This window comes from Pongo pygmaeus, chromosome 3, assembly GCF_028885625.2.
Source record: "Pongo pygmaeus isolate AG05252 chromosome 3, NHGRI_mPonPyg2-v2.0_pri, whole genome shotgun sequence".
NCBI lineage: Eukaryota > Metazoa > Chordata > Mammalia > Primates > Hominidae > Pongo > Pongo pygmaeus.
Window position 1 is genome coordinate 115571388 of NC_072376.2, and position 16647 is coordinate 115588034.

A 16647-nucleotide genomic window follows, 5' to 3' on the forward strand; every position below is an offset into this window, starting at 1 on the left:
ATGTTGTTGTGCTGCACCCATTAACTCGTCATTTAACATTAGGTATATCTCCTAATGCTGTCCCTCCCCACTCCCCCCACCCCACAACCATTCCCGGTGTGTGATGTTCCCCTTCCTGTGTCCATGTGTTCTCATTGTTCAATTTCCACCTAAGAGTGAGAACATGCGGTGTTTGGTTTTTCGTCCTTACGATAGTTTGCTGAGAATGATGGTTTCCAGCTTCATCCATGTCCCTACAAAGGACATGAACTCATCATTTTTTATGGCTGCATAGTATTCCATGGTGTATATGTGCCACATTTTCTTAATCCAGTCTATCATTGTTGGACATTTGGCTTGGTTCCAAGTCTTTGCTATTGTGAATAGTGCCTCAATAAACATACGTGTGCATGTGTCTTTATAGCAGCATGATTTATAATCCTTAAATGGGATCTAATTAAACTAAAGAGCTTCTGCATAGCAAAAGAAACTACCATCAGAGTGAACAGGCAACCTACAGAATGGGAGAAAATTTTTGCAATCTACTCATCTGACAAAGGGCTAATATCCAGAATCTACAATGAACTCAAACAAGTTTACAAGAAAAAAACAAACAACCCCATCAACCAGTGGGCAAAGGATATGAACAGACACTTCTCAAAAAAAGACATTTATGCAGCCAAAAGACACATGAAAAAATGCTCAATATCACTGGCCATCAAAGAAATGCAAATCGAAACCACGATGAGATACCATCTCACACCAGTTAGAATGGCGATCATTAAAAAGTCAGTAAACAACAGGTGCTGGAGAGGATATGGAGAAATAGGAATACTTTTACACTGTTGGTGGGACTGTAAACTAGTTCAACCATTGTGGAAGTCAGTGTGGCGATTCCTCAGGGATCTAGAACTAGAAATACCATTTGACCCAGCAATCCCATTACTGGGTATATACCCAAAGGATTAAAAACGTAGTCTTATCTTTAGGATAATACTACAAAACTTTTCTAAAATAAATGCTCTAAAACTTTTTATTTGCTCTCTAGTATTTATTGATATGGTTAGCTTTCTGGTTTCTTAATTTACCGTACATGGTTATACTCATTATTAAAAGCTTTTTAAATATGATGCTGTGAAAGGCGTTACAGAGAGCAACTGCATAAATAGTTCTACTTATGACAGGGTAAAAACCACTGAGCAAACATACTTAATTGAATGCATGACTTCTTGGGGAATAAAAAAGCATTATAATGTGAAACTATAGGTGAAAACCCTTCTCAAGTTCATTGATGTTAGAGACAAAAGTTTTCAACTCTTTTCATTTCCTATTTGCTCTTTGCCAAGATTGGAATAGTAAGTAGTTAACCTGATTGGTGAGAACCTCATAGTTATTGAGCCATATCCTAGAATCAGTAGGTAGGTTTCTTTTGCCTCAAAAGTGAGAAATCCATTCCTCTGTCTGTTTTGCATTGTTTGGATGAGTAAACTCTCCTCTTTTCATTTGTTATTCTCAGTAGTAAACACATGTCGATCAGGACCCCTCTAAAAGGCATCTATTTCTCTTCTCCAGCCTCTAGTGAACTCCAGTCTGCTCATGATAGTGTTTTTGAGGCAAGTCCTCCCTCATAGTTAACTGGGTACTCAAAGTCTGCTCTGAAGGATCAGCTTTCCAGACAGGAGGAGACACGATCTATGGAGAAGCCTTATGTTTACACCAGTTTTCCAAGGAGGTCTTACTTGGGGGAAGCACTGGCCCTCCACTAATGGAACTATGTTCATCCCCACTTGGCTCCTTAGTGTCTGTTCTCTACTGACTATAACCCAGAAGGAATGGGGATATTATTGTATTTTTAATAGGCTTTATTTTTTAGAGCAGTTTTAGGCTCACAGCAAAATTGAGCAGAGATTACAGAGATCTCAAAAATCCCTGCTCTCTACAACCTAAAGAATGGGAGAAAATTTTTGCAATCTATCCATCTGATAAAGGTCTAATATCCAGAGTCTACAAGGAAGTTAAACAAATTTACAAGAAAAAAACCAAACAACCCCATTAAAAAGTGGGTAAAGGACATGAACAGACACTTCTCAAAAGAAGACATTTATGCAGCCAGCAAACATATGAAAAAAAGCTCAGCCTCACTGATCATTAGAGAAATGCAAATCAAAACCACAATGATTTACCATCTTATGCCAGTCAGAATGGTGATTATTAAAAAGTCAAAAAACAACAGATGCTGGTGACGTTCAGAGAAAAAGAAACACTTTTACACTGTTGGTGGGAATTTACATTAGTTCAACCATTGTAGAAGACAGTGTGGCAATTCCTCAAAGATCCAGGAGCAGAAATACCATTTGACCCAGCAATCCCATTACTGGGTATATACCCAAAGGAATATAAATAATTCTATTATAAAGACACATGCACATGGATGTTCACTGCAGCACTATTCACAATAAAAAAGATGTGGAATCAACATAAATGCCCATCAATGATAGACTGGATAAAGAAAATGTGGTACATATACCACGGACTACTATGCAGCCATAAGAAGGAATGAGATCGTGTCCTTTGCAGGGACATGGATGGAGCTGGAAGCTGTTATCTTCAGCAAACTAATGCAGAAACAGAAAACCAAATAACACATGTTTTCACTTATATGTGGGAGCTGAATGATGAGAACACACGGGGGGAACAACACACTGGGGCTTGTTGAGGGGGTTGAGGGACGGAGAGCATTAGGAAGAATAGCTAATGGATGCTGAGCTTAATACCTAGGTGATGGATTGATCTGTGCAGCAAACCACATGTCACACGTTTACCCATGTAACAAACCTGCACATCCTGCATATGTACCGTGGAACTTAAAATAAAAGTTGATGAAAAAAAATTCCCGGCTCCCACACACTTCCTCTATGACCAACATTCCACACCAGAGTGGTCCATTTGTTAGAACTGATAAACCTATATTAACACATCATAGTCACCCAAAGTTCAGAGTTTACATTAGGTTCCCTCTTGGGTTTGTATGTTCTATGGCTTTTAACAAATGTATAATGACATATTTCCATCATACAGAATAGTTTCACTGCCCTAAAAATCCTCTGGGCTCTACCTGCTCCTCCCTCCCTCCTCTCAATTCCTGACAACCACTGATCTTTTTACTGTGTCCATAGTTTTGCTCTTGTTAGAATGTCATATAGTTGGACTCGCACAGAATGTAGCTATTTCAGATTGGCTTCTTTCACTTAGAAACATGCATCTAAGTTTACTCCATGTTGTTTCATTGCTTGGTAGCTCATTTCTTTTCAGTATTGAATAATATTCCACTTTCTAGATGTACCAGTTTATTTATTCATTCACCTAATGAAAGACATTTTGATTGCTTCTAAATTTTGACAATTATAAATAAGGTTGCCATAAACATCCATGTTTATGTGCAGGTTTTTGCGTGGACTTAAGTTTTCAGCTCATTTGGGTAAATATCAAGGAGTGTAATTGCTGGATTGTATGGTAAGAGTCTTTTTATTTTTGTAAGAAACTGCCAAACTATCATCCAAAGGGGCTGTACAGTTTGTACATCTCCCACCAGCAATGAATGAAAGTTCCTGTTGCCCCGTACCCTTGCCAAGATTTAGTGGTGTCAGTGTTTTGGATTATGGCCATCCTAATAGGTGTGTAGTGGTCTCTCACTGTTGTGTTAATTTACACTTACCTAATGACCTATCATGTTGAGCATCTTTTCATAAGCTTACGTGCCATCTGTATATCTTATTTCATGAGGTTCCTGTTCCAGTGTTGTGTTCATTTTTAATCTGGTTGTTTTCTTTTTGGTGAGGTTTTAGAGTTATTTTTATATTTTAGATAACAGTCTTTATCAAATATGTCCTTTGCACATATTTTCTTCCAATCTGTTGCTTGTCTTTTCATTCTCTTGAAAGTGTATTCCACAGAGCATAGATTTTTTTCCCTTCTCTTTCACAGAAGGCAACAGCATGGAAGAACATACATTTTAATGTTAAGGAAATCAAGTTTATCTATTATTTCTTTCATGGAGTGTGCCTTTGGTGTTATATCTAAAACTCATTACCATACCAAAGGTCATCTAGATTTTCTATGTTACCATCTACATTTATAGTTCTGTGTTTTACATTCAAGTCTATGATACATTTCGAGGTAATTTTGTGGAAAGTTTTAAGGTCTATGTATAGATTCCTTTTTTTTTTTGCATGCATGTGGATGTCCATATGTTTTGGCATCATGTTTAGTTGAAAAGATTATGTTTGCTCCATTGTATTGCCTTTATTCCTTTGTCAAAGATCAGTTGACAATATTTTTGTGGGTCTATTTCTGGACTCTATTCTGTTTGATTGATCCCTTTGTCTAGTCTTTTACCAATACCACATTGTCCTGATTATTGTAGCTTTATAGTAAGTCTTGAAGTTGGGTAATGTCAGTTCTCTGATTTTGTTTCTCTCTTTCAATGTCGAGTTGGCTTTTCTGGGTCTTTTGCCTGCCCAAACAAATTTTTAAATAAATTTGTTCATATCCACAAAATAACTTTCAGGAATTTTGATTGGGATTGCATTGAATCAAGTTAGGAAGTACTGACATCTGACAATACTAGTCTTTCATGAACATAAAATATTTCTCAATTTATTTAGTTCTTTTATTTATTTCATCAGAGTTTATAGTTATTAAATAGATCTTGTACATATTTTTGTTAGACATATATCTAAGATGTTAATTTTTGTGGTGCTAAGGTAAATGGTGCTGTTTTTAATTTCAAATTCCATTTGTTCACTGTGGCACATAGGAAAACAATTGACTTTTGTATATTAATCTTCTACCTGCAACCTTACTCACTTAGTAGTTGTTCCAGGAGGTTTTTTTACATGATTCTTTTAGAATTTTTACTGATACAATCATCTTATCTGTAAACAAAGACAAATTTATTTCTTCCTTCCTAACCTGTATACCTTTTATTTACTTTCTTTGTCATAATTCATTAGTTGGACTTCCAGTACAATGTTGAAAAGAAGTGGTAAGAGGAGGCATCCTTACCTTGTTACTGATCTAGAAGAACAGTAAATTGGTGAAAAAGCTTCTAGTTTTTCACCAATGAGTACAATGTTAGCTGTAGGATTTTAGTAGATAGTTTTTATGCAGTTGAGGAAGTTTCCACTCTATTCTAGCTTGCTGATAGTTTTTTTTGTTTTAATCATGATTGGGCATTGGATTTTGTCAGGTACCTTTCTGCATCTACTGATATGATCATGTGATTTTTCTTCCTTAGCCTATTGATGTGATGGATTACATTACTTAATTTTTGAATGATGAACTAATCTCATATATCTGGGATAAATCCCACTTGGTCATGGTCATGGTGTATCCTTTTTATATGCTGTTTAACTCAATTTGTTAATACTTTGTTAAGAATTTTTGCATCTATGTGTATGAGAGATATTGGTCTGTAGATATTGGTTCTATAATGTTTTTGCCAGATTTTGATATTAGGAATGCTGACATTATAGAATAAATTGGAAAGTATTCCTTCTGCTTATGTCTTCTAGAAATAGCTGAGAAAATTGTATAATTTCATCCTTAAATGTTTTGTAGAATTCATCAGTGAATCCACCTGGGCCTGGTACTTTCTGTTTTGGAAAGAAACACTGATTCAATTTCTTTAATAGTTATAGGCCTATTCATATTATCCATTTCTTCTTGTGAGTTTTGGCAGATTGTGTCTTTCAAGGAATTGGTCCTTTTTATCTAGGTTATTGAATTTGTGGGCATAAAGTTGTTCATAGTATTCCTTTATTATCCTTTTAATTCCCACGGGATCTGTAGCAATGTCTTCTCTTTTATTCCTGATATAAGTAACTTGTGTCTTCTCTCATATTTTTCTTAGTTAGTTTGGCTAAAGGCTTATCAATTGTGTTGATCTTTTCAAAGAACCAGGTTTTTGTTTCATTAAATTTATTGATTTCCTGTTTTTAATTGTATTGATATCTACTCTAAAGTATATTACTTTTTTTCTTCTGCTTACTTTGAACTCAATGAGCTCTTTTCTTTCTAGCTTCCTGAGGTGGAAGCTTAATTTAGTCATTTTAGATCTTTCTTTTTTTCTATTAAGAAATATTATCAAATGCTATAAATTTCCTTCTATGCATTGCTTTTGCTGCATCCCATAAATTTTGATAAGTAGTATTTTTGTTTTGTTCAAAGTACTTGTATTTTTTATTATTTTATTTTATTTTATTGAGACAGAGTCTCACTCTATCGCCCACACTGAAATACAGTGGTGTGATCTTGGCTCATTATAGCCTCTGCCTCCTGGGGTAAGCAATCTTCCCACTTGAGCCTCCCAAGTAGCTGAGACTACAGGCATGTGTCACCACACTCAGCTAATTTTTATATTTCTTTGTAGAGACAGGGCTTCATCATGTTGCCAGGCTGGTCTCAAACTCCTGAGCTCAAGTAATCTGCCTGCCTCGGCCTAGCAGAGTACTGGGATTACAGGTGTGAGTCAACATGTCTGGCTGTTCAAAGTATTTTTACATTTCTCTTGAGAGTTCTTCTTTGATTTGGTGTTATCTAGAAGTGTGTTGTTTAATCTTTAAGTATTTTGGGATGTTAAAGCTGTTTTTCTGTTACTGATTTTTAGTTAAAATTCATTGTGGTCTGAGAGCATAGATTGCATCCTTTCGAATTTATTAAGGTATGTTTTATGGCTCAGGATATAGTCTATCTTGGTGAATGTTCCATATTAGTCGGAGCAGAATTTGTATTTTGCTCTTTTGGCAAGAAGTAGTCTATAAATGTCAATTATATCCAGTTGACTGATGATACTGTTGAGTTCAACTATGTCTTTATTGAATTCTTGCCTGCTGTCTCTGTCCATTTCGGATAGACAGGTGTTAAAGTTCCAACTAGAAAAATGAAATTTATCTCTTTCTCCTTATAGTTTTATCAGTCTTTGACTCATGTGTTCTTTTTTTAAGAAAAAGGGTCTGGCTATGTTTTCCAGGCTGGTCTCCTGGGCTTAAGTAATCCTCCTATTCAGCCTCCAGAGTAACTGGGACTACAGATGCATACCAATGAGCCTGGCTTGACTCACGTATTTTAATGTTCTTTTGTTAGGCACAAATACATTAAGGATTGTCATGTCTTTTTGAATAATAAACCCTTTTATTATTATGTAATGCTCCACTTTATTCCTGATAACACTCATTGCTGGAAGTCTGCTGTCTGAAATTAATATAGCTAATGTATCTTTCTTTTTATTAGTGTTAGAATGGAATATCATTCTCCATCTCTTTCCTTAATCAATATGTATCTTGTAAAAAACACATAGTTGGGTCTTATTTTTGACCCACTCTAGCAATCTCTGTATTTTACCTAGTGTATTTAGACCATTGACATTTAAAGTGATTATTGATATATTTGGGTTAATATCAATCATGCTTGTTCCTCTTTGCTATTCATTGCCCTTCTTCTTTGTTCCTTCTTTTGTCTTGCATTCTTTTCCTGCCTTTTGTGGTTTTAATTGAGCATTTTATATGATTCAATTTTCTGTTAGCATATCAATTATACTTCTTTATAAATTTTTGTAATGGTTGCCTGAGAGCTTACAACATGCATTTACAACTAATACAAATCCACTTTCTTTTCTTTTTTTTTTTTCTTCCTTCTTTTGCCCAGGCTGGAGTGCAGTGGCATGATCTCAGCTCACTGCAACCTCCGTCTCCTGGGTTCAAGCAATTCTCCTGCCTCAGCATCTTGAGTAGCTGGGATTACAGGTGCCTGCCACCATGCCCGGCTAATTTTTTGTATTTTTAGTAGAGACAGGGTTTCACCAGGTTGGTCTCAAACTCCTGACCTCAAGTGATCTGCCCACCTCCACCTCCCAAAGTGCTGGGATTACAGGTGTGAGCCACTGTGCCTGGTCAAAGTCCACTTTCAAATAATACTATATGGCTTTATATGTAGAGCAAACACTTTATAATAATATTTCTAATTCCTCCCTCCCATTTCTTGTATTATTGCTCACATTCATTTCCCTTACACATAAGCTCTAGTCATAAATACATTATTGCTATTATTAATTTGAACAAATTGTTATCTATTAGATAAATTAAGAATTTAAAAAATTTTATCTTTGGGTATTTCCTTTCAAATATTCTTCCTTTTTTACGTAGATGTGAGTTTCTGACCTACATCATTTTCCTTCTCTCTGAAGACCATCTTTTAACATCTCTTGCAAGCCAACTCAACTGGCACAAAAGTTCTTCAATTTTTGTTTATCTGTGAAAGTCTTTGTTTCTCCTTCACTTTTCAAGGACAGTTTCACAGGATACAGAATTCTAAGGCTGGTGGTTTTTTTTTTTTTTTTTTCTCTCTCTCAACTTTTTAAATATTTCATGCCACTCTATTCTTGCTTCCATGGTTTCTGACGAGAAGTTGGATGTAATTCTTACCTTTGCTCTTTTATAGGTAGTTTTACCTCTGTCTTCTTTCAAGATTTTTTCTTTATCTTTGACTTTTCTGAAGTTTGAATATGATATGCCTAGATGTAATCTGTTTGGACATTTACCCTGTTTGGTCTTCTCTGGGCTTCCAGAATCTGTGACTTGGTGCTTGACATTCATTTGTGGAAATTCCTAGTCATTATGGCTTCAACTATGTCTTCTATTCCTTTCTGTCTTCCTTTTCCTTTTGGTATTCCCATTTCATGTATGTTACACCTTTTGTAGTGACCCCACAATTCTTGGATATTCTGTTTCATTGTTGTTCAGTATTTTTTTCTGTTTGCTTTTCAGTTTTAGAAGTTTCTACTGGCATATTCTCAAGCCCGGAGATTCTTTCTCAGCTTTGTCCAGCCTACTAATAAGCCCATCAAAGGCATTCTTCATTTGTTACAGTGTTTTTGATATCTGGCATCTCTTTCTTACAATTTTCATCCTGTTTATAATACTCATCTGTTCTTACATGTTTTCTATTTTTTTCCATTAGAGATCTTAGCATATTTAACATAACTGTTTTAAATTAACAGTCTGATAATTCCAACATACCCTCCATATATGAGTCTGGTTCTGATGTTTGCTCCATTTCTCTAAACTGTGTTTTTTGCCTTTTAATACACCTTGTAAATTTTAGTTGAAAGATGAACATGATGTACTGAGTAAAAGGACCTGTGGTAAGTAAGACTTTAGTAATGTGGTGATAAGGTGTGTGTGTTGGGGGTGGGGAGAAAATTCTATAGTTCTATTACTAGATCTCAGTCTTTTAGTAGGCCTGTGCCTCTGAGCTGTGAATGTCAAAAAATGCTTTTCAGTTTTTTTTCACTCCCTTAGTTGGTGCAGGATGGTTAGAGGGGGCCAGAGTTGGATATTTCCCTTCAACTACGTGGAAGGCTAGAGAGGCTGACTAGAGTTGGGAACAGAACTTCTCCATTAAAATCTTACTATCAGTTTTTATGAAGTTAGCAGTCTTGGAAGTTTAGTTCAAAAATAACATCCGAGAGACTTCCAGTTTCCAGTTCTACATGTAAGGATATTAGAAGTCATCACTCTGTCCTAAAAACAAATAAAAAGCTGAAGAAACTGAAAAATCAACAACTCTTCTTAGATCCATGAGATCTAAGTTGGTTAGGCTCTGATAAAAACATGTGTAGGTTAGGCTCTGATAAAAATTTTTTTTTTTTTTTGGGGGCAGACTTTGTAAGAAGAACAGAATGCTGTGGTATATTTCACAATGGTTACCCTCTTCCTTCCTTGATACTTTCCGTCTCCCCCTGCTGGTTGGCTGCAGAAAGTAAAACTTAAAAAAGTGTGGGCCTCTCCCATCCCATAACTGGGGACCTCCTGGAGTTTTTAACTCTTGACTTTTCCACAGAGCTTTAGCCAAGTTTTAAATTACAATTCAGGTTTTTGTACCCTGCTCCTGGTTCCCAAAGAGGTTTTCATTCCTGTAAGTTATGATTCTCTGAATCTGTCTAATCACTCCTATTTTTTGGGCAGCAGTTTGCCCTGTTGACTCACTTCTCTGATGGATTTAAGAATTGTTGATTTTTCAGTTTCTTCAGCTTTTTATTTGTTTTTAGGACAGAGTGATGACTTCTAATCTCCTTACATGTAGAACTGGAAACTGGAAGTCTCTGTGATATTATTTTTGAACCTTAAACTTCCAAGACTGCTAACTTCATAAAACTGATAGTAAAATTTTAATGGAGAAGTTCTGTCCCCAAGATTACTTAAAAATCATAGCTGGACATACAAGAAAACTTTAATTTATTTAAAGAAAAAAAGCTTCATAAAAATATATTAGCATTTTTGTTAAAAGTAGGCTGAAAAGAAACAAAAAGGAATAATATCTTAAGCTCTAAATCTACTGTCCTAGACTATCCATTTATTTGGGATGAAGCAAGCCATTCCCCAAATAAGGTATGCAAACAGTATGATTAAATGTGATGAGACTGATTTCTGTATGCGTTTGAGAGTTTAGATTTCTTATTTAAATTTAACTTGTACACATGTGGTATTGGTGAATTAACTATTATTTATAGAAAAACATGTTGTTCTATTTCCTTTTATTTTCCAAACTCTATGCAGTTTTAAGAAATTATTTTGTTGTTTCATTCTGCTTACACATGGTTGTACATTACTTATTCCATGATGCGGCAGAGTGGGATTACTAACAGTGGCGTGTTCTAAGCATACCCAGAGATTGAGATTCTATGCTTTGTGTATAAAGGAAACAGTGTGAATGTAAGGAGTGTGTTGAGAGAGAGTGACAGAGAGAGATTGATTTCAAAAAAGAGAGTGCAAGAATATGCACCCCCAAATAGAAACATAGAAAATCTCCTTTTCTTATAAATGTCTCCAAGACTGCAAAATCAAAAATGAAAGAAAATAAAGGGGGAAATGAGTTATATCTAAACAGTTTCAGTTCTGATGTTCTAGAACTCCTCAATTAGTTCCTGAGCAAACTGTAGTCCACACTCAGTGAATAATTTTGGTAAATAATACATTTCCCTCTCTTCCACAGGCCCTGGCCCTACTCCTAATAACTGCTCTGTAGAAATGACCTACTAAATAGACCAAGTCATGGGAACATATGTACATTTACAAAGGAGTCCAATCACTTACACTGGCAGATGAGGACTATTCAAGTTCACAGAAAACTTTGATTCAAGGCCATCAATATACTGATGTAAATTAAAAAGCAACCTTTACTAATGAAAAAAATCAATGAATAAAATTTGCTTCAAAAGTTTAAAGTTAGCAAGCAGCAAATAAGAAAATAAAAATTTAAAACTTCAATTACTTGTGCTTCATCATTTTTAATCAATTTTTTGTTCTCTATAGGGAACAAAATTCTATATACTTCTGGAAGCCAAAATCTCTTTCTCTCATAGGTTTAATCAAACAGAATATTTAGAAAAAAATACACAAGAAAATCTCTTTATAAGTATTTGCTGACAACAACAATATGCTTTAAAATTGTAGTGGGAAAGCAAGTGTTATACAACTTTTTACAAGGATGCCGTTGTTTTAAAACTTAGGGCCCAATTTTAATAAGAAACATAATATTTCCAAAATTATAATGTTCTTTCTAGCTAACTTAAAACTAAATGTCAAAGTAGGTTTTAAATAAAACCCTTTAATCAATGATGTCTCTAATCCCAAAAATTTAACATAAAAAATATGACAAATATTAAAACATACACCTCCTAGGCAATATTTTGTTTTTGTTTTTATCTTTGAAAGATCCAAGAAAATATTTCCTCTTTGTTCACGTATTGCTTGTAACAGAACTGATCATCTGATCTGGAGTATATTGATTAAGTAGTGTCTTTGTTGTCTCATGTTTTAATATTTATCAAACATATTTCTCATTTTCTCTTCATTTACATTTTTTGTTTCACATACCGTTTGTAATAATTACATTCAATACTCCTCTTAGAGGACAAGAAATGTATGTCTCCTTTTTTGTCCGTGGTTTTATTTCTTCTGTATATGATAGGACAGTTTTAGTTTCTTCATGTGCAGTATTATTAGGATCAATGAGACTCTGTAGTAAAACAAGAAAATCTTTAAGGAACCATACTTTCTGTATAATTTTATGAATGAACTAAACCACCAAATTTTAGAATTAAATTTATATTATTACTGTCAATGCGAGGAATCACAGACAGAAAAGAAGATTCATGCTCCATATCAGTAGCTGTTTGGGGATGTAACAGCAGTGTATTTTGCAAGGTACCTTGATTTAACCTTTTATAGACTCGGGTCCCCACTATTTTCCATCATTTGAGTATACTGAATAAAGGTGCCTACAGTTTGGGCACAATAATTAAAAGTGTCCCTCCTCTATATACATCCCAAAGATTATTCACCAAAACTTTTGTGAAATGAAAATACAACTCAATTAGAAAGGAGGTGAAATATAATTTTACTTGGATTCATCTCATTTGATAAATTTATATAACTGAAAGAAAAATGAGAAAAACATAGGTCAAGCCTTCAGAAATTCAAGCATGCTTCCACTAATATTTATAGATAACATATTAAATAGTGCAAGGGTATACCTTAATCTCCAAGGCCTTTTAATGGTAGCCTGATTATGAAACTGCTGATTTTGAAAAAAAGGAATCTTTGGTTTGTGAGAATATTGAGAAACTTCTTCCAATGTAAAAAACAAAACATAAACAATGATAACAACAACAAAACACCAGAGCAGAGTTAACTCTGCAATAGAAATCTCCAAATTTGCCTTATGATTGTCATGGGTGGGTGGGTGTGGGGGTGTGTATGCCAGAAATTTGAGTGACTTGATAATACTTTGAGTGAGTGAAAGAGGGAACATCACATCATCACAGGAAACAATAAAAAGGCTAGAGTGCATGGACACATTGAGGAAGGGAATTTTACATGTAATGACTAAGGAGACAAGAGATATCAAAGCAGCTGATGGCTAAAAATGAATTATGTAGCTCTTTAAGATCAAAGTTCTTCAAATCTGATCATAATTAACCTACTGGAGTTCTGGTATAGAGGCTTTTTCTGAAAATTCTGTTACTATATAAAAGGGATAAAGACACAATGGTGAATTTTTATTAAGGTGGGTGAAAGGTCATGTAGAGTAAAACCATATTATTTTAAGTTTTATTATTTTAGAATTTGTAATAAACCGATGTAGACTAAGATGACTTCTTCACAGATTATTAGAATCAATGGTGAATATTTAAAATATTTTTAAAAATGACTTTTTGACCCTTAAGAACTGTAGAAATCTCTATTTTAAAAAATATGAAATTTACAATTCTAATTATGAGCAATTATTAGTAAAACTAGATCAACAAAAGGTCTAACGACTTGCTCTATATATCTATAAAAATAAAAAACTTGGGTCTCTTCAAAATACACAGCACAACATTTTAATTAATCTAGACTTATCTTTACCTCTGTTAGTTTAAGTTACTGAGTTTTCCCTGAATGTGGCGAGAAATAATAAGCGACATTTCTCCTTATTCCTAAAATCTGTGCTCTTTAGCTCTAAAATGCTCTATAGTCACACCTTTCCATTTGTTTCATTATTTCTGCTCATTTCCTAGGACCCATTACAACTAGCTATTTTAAAATTTACCACTTTTCATTTTTAACCAGATATATAAAAGAAACCTATCTAATAAGTAAACTTTAGGAATAAATTTTAAGATCAGGTTGATTTTATATCATATATTACAGTATACTTTTAAGTTTTTACCTGAGGAGTTGTAGATGTTTGGAAGTTTTCATCTTCCAAATGTTCATTTTTTGATTCTGTGGTGTGCATGCTAAGATTTAAAAGAAAAATACTTTAAAAGAAGAAACAAGACTATAAATCCATATGAAAACAAACACGGTTAAGTGGGATTAATTTTTTAAAGGATTTTTTTTCTAAAGTTGTATCACAGTCAAGTCAGATATCTTTATAGTCAACATAGATCCAAATATTCATCTTTAACATTATTAACCAAAGCCATATGCATAAGTTTTAAAAACCGTTATCATACAGAAATGTAACATTTCTCAACAGTTCATAATGCTGGCCCATATCATAGAATCATGTATCAGAAAATGCAGAAATGTATTTTATGCATGGAACTGGTGTGTTTGAGTTAATATCCACTGTTGATTTAATCTATCTTCTGTCATGCTCTTACATAAAAGACTCCAGAAAAATTTTAAATGAAATATGACCAACTACATTAATACCTACATCTATAAGTTACTGATACGTACTATCTTTTTATGTCGTCCATTTGAAGGATCTGTAGGTCCAACATTTAAATATATCTATAAAGTTTTATTTTGAAGAAGAATAAACTAGATTAATAAAAGAATAATTACTTATAACTTTTATTTTAAAGTATCTGTTGTTTCTGCCTCCTCTGTAATCTTTGCTAGTTTCCAATGTAAGAAGGGTAACTTTTCTTAAAAATATCTTCTCTCAATTTTTGAGTTGTTGTTAAGAACAAAACTAAAGATTTCAAGTTTTAATTTTTAGATAGTCTTATTACCATATCCTGTAGTGTTTCAAGTATCTATACTTTTCTAAAAGGAAAACAATTTTAATAATGAAAATTGTTAATGAAAAGGAACATTAACAGTTGAGTAGCTACCATATGCTAGGTGCTTTACATCTATTGTCTTACCATAATGAAGTAAAATATTACTGCGTAAAATCCTATAAAGAATCATAACTGAATTTATAACTTTATTAAAGCAAAAAAAAACCTTTAAAATTTTTGATTAGAAACTTAGATCTAAATTCCTTTAAAGTGTAGTTCCATTTTGATTGAAGTGACTGTCAAAATAACTATATTGTCATTAGAATGATGTATTAGTCCATTTTCATGCAGCTATGAAGAGATACCTGAGTCTGGGTAATTTATAAAGGAAAGAGGTTTAATTGACTCACAGTTCCACATGGCTGGGGAGGCCTCAGGAAACTTAAAATCATACTGGAGGGGACCTCTTCACAGGGTGGCAGAAGAGAGAATGAGTGCAAGCAGGGGAAATGCCAGACACTTATAAAACCATTACATCTTCTGAGACTAACTCACAAGATCCAACTACCTATACCTTGTCCCACCCATGACATGTGGGGATGGTTATAACTCAAGGTGAGATTTGGGTGGGGACAAAGAGCCAAATCATATCATTCTGCCCCGGCCCCTCCCAAATCTCACGTGCTCACATTTCAAAACACAATTATGCCTTTCCAACAGTCCCCCAAAGTCTTAACTAATTCCAGCATTAACTCAAAAGCCTAAGTCCAAAGTCTTATCTGAGACAAGGCAAGTCACTTCTGCCTATGAGTCTATAAAATCAAAAGCAAGTTGGTTACTTCCTAGGTACAATGGGGGTGCTGGGAGAAATTGGCCAAAACAAAGAGCCTACAGACCCCATGCAAGTCCGAAATCCAATAGGGCAATCATTAAACCTTAAAGTTCCAAAATGATCTCCTTTTACTCCATGTGGCACATCCAGGTCACGCTGATGCAAGAGGTGGGCTCCCATGGCCTAGGGCAGCTCCGCCCCTGTGGCTCTGCAGAGTTACAGTTCCACTCTCTGGTGCTTTCACAGGCTGGCATTGAGGGTCTGCTGCTTTTCCAGGCACATGGTGCAAGCTGCTGGTGGATCTACCATTTTGGGGTCTGGAGGATGGTGGTCCTCTTTTCACAGCTCTACCAGGTAGTGCCCCAGTGGGGACTCTGGTGGGGGCTCCAATCCCACATTTTCCCTTTGCACTGCCCTAGCAGAGGTTCTCCATGAGGGCTCTGCCACTGGAGCAAACTTCTGCCTGGATATCCAGGCATTTCTATATATCCTCTGAAATCTAGGTGGAGGTTCCCAAAGCTCAGTTCCTGACTTCTGTGCACCTGTTGGCCTAACACCATGTGTAAGCTGCCAAGCCTTGGGGCTTGCACCCTCTGAAGCAATGCCAGAGCTGTACCTGGCTTCCTTTAGACATAGCTGGAGCTGAAGCAGCTGGGATGCAGGGCACCATGTCCCAAGACTGCATAGAGCAGGGTGACCCTGGGCCTGGCCCACAAAGCCAGTTTTCCCTTCTAGGTCTCCAGGCCTGTGATGGGAAGGGCTGCCACAAAGGTCTCTGAAAATGCCCTGGAGACATTTTCCCCATTGTCTTGGTGATTAACATTTGATTCCTCATTACTTATGCAAATTTCTGCAGCAGGCTTGAATTTCTACCCCCTTCCCCAGAAAATGTTTTTTTTTTCTATTGCATCATCAGGCTGCAATTTTTCCAAACTTCTATGCTCTGCTTCCTCTTGAACACTTTGCCACTTAGAAACTTCTTCTGCCAGATATCCTAAATTATCACTCTCAAGTTCAAAGTTCTACAGATCTCTGGGGCAGAGGCAAAATGCCACCAGTCTCTTTGCTAAAGCATAGCAAGAGTGACCTTTACTCCAATTCCCAACAAGTTCCTCATCTCCATCTCAAACCACCTCAGCCTACACTTCATTGTCCATATCACCATCAGCATTTTGGTTAAAGCCATTCAACAAGTCTCTAGGAAGTTCCAAACTTTCCCACATCTTCCTCTCTTCTGAGCCCTCCAACCTGTTCCAACCTCAGCTTGTTACCCAGTTCC

At 35.3% G+C, this 16647-nt stretch overlaps 1 protein-coding gene across 9 annotated transcripts in view; it reads right to left on the reverse strand.

Moving 5' to 3' along the window:
- The window catches only part of SLC9B1 (solute carrier family 9 member B1), a 151947-nt gene that overhangs the window by 110197 nt on the left and 25103 nt on the right, over positions 1-16647 (reverse strand). For all 9 annotated transcript variants that reach the window (XM_063663936.1, XM_063663935.1, XM_063663933.1 and 6 more), the window contains 2 exons: positions 13750-13819; positions 11913-12054 (listed from right to left, as the gene is read on the reverse strand). In XM_063663936.1, the coding sequence (XP_063520006.1) occupies positions 11913-12054; positions 13750-13818 (211 nt within the window). In that variant the 5' untranslated portion in view covers position 13819. The remainder of the gene's footprint in view (positions 1-11912; positions 12055-13749; positions 13820-16647) is intronic.